At 46.7% G+C, this 8,191-nt stretch overlaps 1 protein-coding gene across 1 annotated transcript; it reads right to left on the reverse strand.

Annotated features, from left to right (window-relative positions):
- Positions 1 to 995: 995 nt before the first annotated feature.
- Positions 996 to 6,974, reverse strand: IGFBP1 (insulin like growth factor binding protein 1). Its single transcript, XM_056337868.1, has 4 exons — positions 6,550 to 6,974; positions 4,918 to 5,096; positions 3,125 to 3,253; positions 996 to 1,938 (listed from the first exon to the last, which is right to left on the reverse strand). The coding sequence occupies exons 1-4, from the start codon at positions 6,923 to 6,925 to the stop codon at positions 1,807 to 1,809; spliced, it is 816 nt and encodes a 271-aa protein (XP_056193843.1). The 5' UTR covers positions 6,926 to 6,974; the 3' UTR covers positions 996 to 1,806.
- Between the last annotated feature and the right edge of the window lie 1,217 nt (positions 6,975 to 8,191).

The following is an 8,191-nucleotide window of genomic DNA, read 5'->3' on the forward strand; positions in this document are numbered from 1 at the left end:
CTTTTCCAGTGCTTTCCCTGGGAAGATCTCAAAACACTTTAGAAAGAAGCTCAGTGGTATACCCATACTATAAATCCAGGGCAGTTTATTAGACCCCAAGTGGATCAGCTGATATTGACACGCAAATACAGCCAACATACTTGCAGCAACCTTGGTGTGCGATGCCACAGAGCCATGATACAGAGAGCAAAAATCTCTACCCTTTGACTTTGCAGTTTCTACAAGCCGCTTCCCCAGTTCCATGTAAAACCCAAAGCTTGTGCCAGCAAATGGCAGGAGGATTTGATGCTGTTTCCCATTTTATGCTGTTTCCCTCCTGCCAGGCTCTTAGAAAATGTTTTCACTGCCCTCTCAGGCTGTTTTCTCAGGCAGGGTTGGTGCAGCCCGTTTCCCCCTCTGAGACTTGCTAACTCCTGCACCAGTTTCTTCATGGACAAAACCAGCTTGAAGCCGGCAAGGGCAGTCACTTGGTTTCTCTCTTTTGTCTCTGCAACCGCTAAGTTGAAGGAACATGTAGGGAGGGAGGGGGACCGCATCCCAAGCCAAGGGGACCTTCTTTGCTTTGGGCAAAAAGTCAGGCTGGGCTTTTCCACAGCCTCCCTTTTTATAACCTCTGACTTCTGTGCAGGAAATTACTCTTTCTAGTCTCAGCCTTCTCTTTTAAACACACAAATACTGCTGCCGTGGGCCTTCAAGCGGAGAAAGGCATCCAGCCCTCCTACCCAGAAAACCTTTTAAGAACTGCAGTGGAGGCTGCTGCTCTGCCCAAGGCAAAGGCTTGTGGAGCATGGCCGGGGTTGGAGAGGACAGGAGAAAGGGACAGGGGCAAGAGAAGAAAACTCGTTGGAGGGAAACAGTGCCACGAGTTCAGGAGGCAGCTTTGCAAGAGGCACCTTTTCCTCTGCGCTCCCACCTGCTGCAGCACTGTACTGCTGAGGTCAGGCTGCCGAATGGGTACACGCGCAACACAAGGGACACGGACATTATTTAATATCTCATTTAAATATTTAAAAGACGTTATTTAATAGCTTATCTTAAATAACATGACAATGGCAACACCTGAACAACTTCCACCTGTCAAAGGTGGCACAGCACATCCTGTTGTGTTTTACTGTTTATCTGGTGCATACGTTTGGAAAATAGAAACAAATACTGTTGCATCAGGAGCTTCAGTATATAATCAAGGTTTAGACTTTCTTTTTTAACAAACAGATTGACATTGAAACAGAGCTGCAAAAGCAACATGATATACAAACAAACCAAGTTTTAAATAAGTTTCTAAGTATGTTCTCTAACAAAAGCTATTTTTTAAAATTCATTTTACATCTATAAATACATAGTATAAAAATGCAAGTTTACAAGCCATTTTTCCCAACAGAGTTATGCCACCTAAAGTGTTAAGTAGCAACATTACTCCAGCATAAGATGCATACATTTAAAAGCAATATTATTAAGTATTTACATATAAAGTTATGAAATGTTTGAGGATATAAATTAGTAACAACACACAGAGATGAAAATACATGTACTGTGAAATAAATAATTCAACAGCTTTACATATGAGGGTATCCATAATATTATACAAACAAAATATACAAGATTGTAGGACTTGATCTTGCGCTAGCTTTTATCTGTCACTCAAGCATCTGAGTTATCCCAGTGCAGTGAAAAAGCTACTTTATGGGGTTATTTCTATGCCAAAAATCAGATGCACAAAACTACATTACTGAAATGGCTCCTGACCGAAAAGTCTCCTGACTGGATCAGGCCCCACAAAAAACTCAGTGTAAATGAATGTGTTTAGTTTTATTCTTGTGAGTTGACGTACTGTTGGCATTCTGGGTCTCCTTTCATTTCTGAGGAACCAGGAATTCTTCTTCCAGTTTTTGGATAGACACACCAGCATCCAGCCGTCTCTCCATCCAGTGAAGTTTCACACTAGAATATTATTAGCAAAACAAAACCCACAGTAAGTAACTGTAAGCAGGAGATTACCTGTGAGCTACTGCAAGCAGAGGTGTTGGACAGAACTAGGATCAGAAGGTAGGGACCTGCCATGCACAGACTTGTTCTGAATGCAGTGGTCCCTGCTCTGACAGAGCCTCTGACCAACACGCTTGGTTAAGGAGCCCTGACCCAAGCTCAACTACCACAACAGCAACTTCAGACTTACATCAGTTTGCTCACTGCTTGGTAAACAGCAGGATAAAACAGCAATATCTTCCAGCATGAGAACCCAGAGGAAGGCAGAGTATACAAGCTGGTAGGGCGAGAGCAATGACTGGACAGTCTGGCTCTTCACACAAGGACGCAAACAGTACGGTGTGTTGTTTTTTTTTCTTGGGGAGGGGGTTGAACAGATTTCTGTATGTGCCTGATCAGATCCCAGCTTGCAATGTTTGTGAGTCACACAGTGGTGCCATGCCCAAAAACAAGGAGTCTCGGTGACACAGATTTATGCAGACCTACTAAATTTGTGTGCACGACTGGTGGTTACAAGGGTGTGGCTTGAGGTTTGGAGCTTTAGTTAGGTTTGCAGATTACTCTCAGCATAACTTGTGATGGCTTTTTTTTTTGAGGCTATAATGGAAATGGGCATATAACATAATCCATAGGCAGCACAAATCAGTATTTTTCTTCTGCTTTCAGAAGGCTAATTTTGCTCCAGACAGTTCACACCACCTCTGTGAGTTTTTCACCACTTGGGAGCTGAGAGCTGCCTTTCTCCATAGCACTTATTATACACTCAATGGGCTTTGCAGGCAGCATGGTGGATATTATGAATTAATGTCAACTGGGAATATGTTAAACACATCATGTATATGGAGTTCGATTCGGGCTGGAAGCAGATAGGGTTAAAAGATTTTGGAGAAGGTCTTTCGTGCACCTGTTCTGTGAATGGAAAAGCCTCCTGCCTCCATTGCTGTCAGCCCACAGCATGTGGCTCACTTTTAAGAGAAGAAGGACAAACCATCTGCTCCCACTACTGAGTATCCCTGTTTTCACAACCTGCTTTTCCAGCAGCTGTAAAATGGTGAGTTTGGGAGCAGAGGGTTGTGAAAGGGTTGGCTGTGTCAGGATAGTCACAGCACTGCTGTGAGCAGACAGGGGAAAAGGCACGTACCTGTTTGCTGTGGTAAAATCCATTCTTGTTGCAGTTGGGCAAGTAGAATTTGTAAATCTCCCCTCCACTTCTCTGCTGAGCCTTTGCCAGTTTATACAGGGCTCTGTAGAGCTCCTTCTGACAAGGTCCCTGCAGAAAGACCACACAAAGGTTGTCAATCCCCAAATCACAAAGAAACCAGCTAAACAAAAAGTCATCAGTATAAAGCTAGCAAAAAGCTGAAAATACTTATTAGTCATATAATCTGCACCAGGCTGCTTTGCATGTAGTTTTTACTTGCTTCAGTAGGAGCAGAGCCAGAAAACTCTGGTGTCGCATTTAGGCCTTTGTTTTTATTCTTTGAGGTATTTTCTGTCCTCAGAAACATGAGGATTTAAGTCCTTAAATTGCCACACAAGGAAATTTAACCTGTACTAAGTAAACACATGACTGCTCAGAGGGTACAATCTCTCCTATTATGGGGAGCTGCACGTTAGGAGGCTGGTGTACGTGAGACTAGCCACGTTTTCTGGGTTGCCATGGCCCTGTGCTCTGTTGATGTATGGAGAATAGGTGCAAGACATATATACATGGTGCAAGAACAAACATCTGAATGTTTGTTATCTTTTGTACAGGACAGAGCTGTTGCCAAAGCAGAAGAGAGAGCACTCCTGTGGCTCGGGGACCCAAACTCAAAGTGACTGGAACTGGGGGTGAAGAACTGCTTGCAACAGTCACTATTTTCACAAATTGCTCACTGTTTTTTTTTGAAGTCACAACTGCCATGCATGAACAGTACTTAGCGAGTGATGGAGGAGGAGAACAAATTTACAGTGAAAATAATCACACCCTCTGCTTTTGCAGGACCTCCCCGTGTCAGCCCCTCAAATAAGCGGTCCTGTGCAAGTCAATGGGCTTATCTGTGGCTCTGGGGCAGAAAAGCAGAAGCCTAAAAATCACAACTGGAGCTAACAGCTCTTATGTATAATAGCTCAAACTAAATCCATGATTAAGTCCTGTTCTGGATGTGGAATGAGACTTCCTAGGGTGGAGTGGTGGTTAGAAGGTTTTTGCCTTTTTTTTTTTTTTTTTTTTTTTCTCCTATTTTGCCTGTGACCATTATGAAACTGGGCTTCAGTGCCCCTCCAGCTTAGCTCCGAGCTGTGGGTGTGCTGGCGGCCTGGGACTGGCCAAACTGTGGTTCTCTGGTGCCCTCAAGTGGAACACGGACCTGCTTGCAAAGGCTCCACACCCCTGTTACCCACTGTGATTTTGCAGTGTCGAGGGTAAACGCTTTAATTGCTAAGCTTTGTCTTTTTATATGCATCTACTTAATAGTGTTACCTTGTGATCACAAAGAAACACATTTTGGTTTGCATTGGTGTTTCACCAATAACTGTATGTAAGGATTCCCTTTTATTTCACTGAGCATGGGACCCAGTGACAAATCCCTTTTATTTTTTAACTAAAACATGCAAGGAGTCCAAGATTCTAAAATGAGCTCATGGAAATTAAGCAATAATCTGATAGTAAATGCAGATAAAGTTTCAGCCTCTGCATGGAGTCCATGTAGGACATATCTGATGCACACCTGTTTTTATCGGTCCTGCCATATTGAGGGTTTTTTTGGTTTGTTTTCAGGATTGCTGTTCCTCAAGCATCTGATGAAGGCAGTCCAAAAGTCTCTTTGCTGGCTACCCAAAATACTGACATCCCAGTGTCACTGCTAGAATGTCATGCACATTTTCATTTTGTATTCTGAATCAATGACATCTGCTGAAATTGTCTCTGAAAGGTTTGCAAAGAAAACCCACCTGCTCTTTCCATTTCTTGAGTTCAGATAGTCTCTTTGCTTTCATGTTTTCATATGCAGTGATGGCATTCCAGGGAATGGGCTTGTCCTGGCTTATGAGAGACATCAGCTGATAGTTCAGCAGCTGATCCTGTGTCATTTCAGCGCTTTCCAAAGACGTATCATCAGGTTCCATAGAGTCTGGAAAAGAATAATGGTAAAGGTGAACATCTTCAGTGAACTTTTGCATTTATTTCTCCAAGTTAAAAAGGTAAAGAAAAATCAGAACAAACAACAACAAAGTAATCTCTTAAGACAGATACATTACAGTAGCTCTTGCAGGAATAATAAATTACATGTGCAGCACAGGAAATCAAACTTTTGTCATAAATTAACAGGAGGACACTTTAGCTATTCTCTAATAAGTTGGGTTTTTTATGATCCTTTGAAATCAGTCTAATCCCAAAGATGATGCTGCAGCCAGTCTGTTAGAAGTGAAAAAAACTTTCTTGACCACAGTGAGTTGTAGAGACTTTGCTAAATGAGGAAAGACTGGAGTGAAACTTGGCATCAATTTGGAATTATTATTTTTTTTTCCAGCATGTGTTTCAGCTTTTACTCAGGAGAGGAACTGCTCCAGACCTGACCCCGTGGCATCCTATACTTTGTTCCATGGCTTGCCTGACATATAGGAAGGGATAGCAATTCACAGGAGCCAGCGGTAGCCCACAGTGTCCTGCAGCGGATGCAATAACAGGGGACTGGCCGAAGCCGTCTGGCTCTGGCTGCTGATGGGCCGCCCGCCAGTGCCCACCTCGGTGCATGTGAGCTCTCCTGCTGGGAGCAGCAGAATGGCAGGGACTCATCATGGGATAGAAGTTTGACATGTGTCTAAGTTGTTGGATCAAGGCTGTTACCAATCATCCAATGGCCTAAAACCCACCTGCTTTTCTCTTGGTAATGGATAAGAAAAAAATGGGGTGGAAAATTGAGGAGGGAAAGAAAAAACCCAAGGCAATAACAACATCAAGTCAAATACTAGACTTTCTTAACTGCAGGAGGATTAAACACTCAGCTCAGCCACTGTTCTCCCCCTCCCAAGTGCAATCGGGACTCCACTTACTGCCACCAATGGCCATTGTTACATTGGGTCAACCATCATTTTTGTAAAGCTACCGAGCTACCTTCATCACCACTGCATGCACACAGCAGTCATGATGATGATGACAGCAACAATAATAAAAACAATAAGAAGTAAAATAGTGAAGTAACACTCTAGAAGTTCCTGAAGAAGTAAAATAGAAGTAAAATAGTGAAAAAAACCACGGAAGAGATAAAATAGTGAAATAACACTGAGGAAGTTCCTGAAGAAGTAAAATAGTGAAGTAACACTGAAGAAGTTATTCAAGAGGCAGTGAAACAGAAGCAGCAAACCGGTGAAATGACACTGCAGAAGTCCCCTTAGAAGAGGTAAAATAGAAGTAAAGCAGCGAGATAAGGCTGCCGAAGTGCCTGCCGGTCACCCAGCACCACATGCCCGAGCCGCCCCTTTGCCCGGGCCCCCCGCAGCCCCGGCGGGGACGCAGCTCCCGCCCCGCCGCCCGCGCTGCCCCGGCCCCCGCACCACCCGCGCCCCCCGCCCCCCGCGCCGTACCTGCGGGCTCCGCCGTGCGCGCCCCAGCCGCCTCGCCGGCGGGCAGGCAGGTCCCCTGTCCCCGCAGCAGGGCGGAGAGCGGCCGGGGGTCCCCGGGGGGGCCGTGGCAGCGCAGCCCCTGCCGGCAGCGCGCCGTGTAGACCCCGCAGGGCTGGCCCGGCCCCAGGGCGCAGGTCTGGCAGCAGCCGCAGCCGGGCGGCCGGGCGGGCTCCGGGCAGGCGGGCGGCACGGGGGGGCAGAGCGCCAGCTGCTGTGGGGGGCAGGGGGCGCAGCGCAGCGGCGGCGGGGCCGCCCCGGCGGCCGGGCGAGGGCCCAGCGGCGGCGCCAGCAGCAGGGGCGGCAGCAGCAGTGACAGCAGCCACCGCAGGCGGCTCATGGCGCGGGGGCACCGCGGCGAGGGGGCGGCTCGGCCGGCGGAGGAGCCCCAGGGCGCTTCACGTACATTCGGCTCGCCCGGGCCATTTATACAGTGCTTTGCCGGGCTATTAATCTTTAACCCCGAGTTAACTATTACCGGGAGGACTGTGGAAGCATCATTGCACCGGCGGTCCGAGGCCCTGGCCACTCTTCCCCTCCCCTTTCACTTTCCCCCTTTATCTTTTTTCTTTCCTCCAGACATGCAGGAATGCTTTTCTTCTCTGCCCCCACCTCTCCGCCCTAGCACGGTCCACAAGGAAAAATGTGGCGAAGAGGGGGGGGGGAAGGGGGCAGAGGGGAATGGATGGGGGGGGGTGCCCCCTCCGCTTTTGTCCCTCACGAATGTCTCCACTCTCCTGTTTTTGATGTAAATGTTAAAAAAAAGGGGGGGGGGAGGGGATGAGGAGGGGGGTAAGAGTGGGAGGGAATCCCATTGAAACTGAGGCACCTGACTTCATATTTCCACTGCAACAAACCCTTGTTTAATTTTCGTCATGTGGCTGCAGGTTAGGAGGACACTGACATACCAGAGAGGAGGCCCCAAGGGTAGTAAAGCCACCGGGACCCTGTGCCCGCTGCACACAGGCACGTAGCAGCCCTTGGGGGGTGGGGGTGGGGGTGCTGGAGCCATCACCCGCTTCGGGGCTCCCTGCTGCTGCTGCTTGGGCCAGAGGAGGATCAGTCCTCAAAACATGCACCGTCCAAACGGTCCAGGAATAAATGAGATCTCTGATTTTCTGTCTGTCCTGTTACCCTCTCCATCTCCTCACATATCACCCGGGGGGTGCGGGAGGAAAATTTTGCCTTTCCTCCTTTGCGTGCAACACTTGTCACTACAATAAAAGCAGAAGTATTCAAACTTCTCTGTGCTGGACAGATGATTTTTGTCCTGATATCTGCAGTATGTACTGAGCTTGAAATAGCAGGTTCCACCATTAAGTCATCTAATGTGGCATGATTTTTGTTTGGGGTGGGGTTTTTTGCGTTTAATTCTCTTTTGTAAATACATCACGTGTGTGAGAGAAAGTGAAGCAGAACTGCAGAGCATCATTTAATGTTCTGTTATTCACTCTGTTTTCTGGTATCTATGCCAAAGGTTTTATTTATAATGTAGTGAAGTTTTAACCGCCTATATCTGCCTATATTCATAACTAAGTTCTTAAAAATATTCTCATTTGTTACAAACTTTCACAACCTGAGACATATTCACTTAACTAGTTCATCC

The sequence above is a fragment of the Falco biarmicus genome, chromosome 4 (genome assembly GCF_023638135.1).
Source record: "Falco biarmicus isolate bFalBia1 chromosome 4, bFalBia1.pri, whole genome shotgun sequence".
Classification (NCBI taxonomy): Eukaryota; Metazoa; Chordata; class Aves; order Falconiformes; family Falconidae; genus Falco; species Falco biarmicus.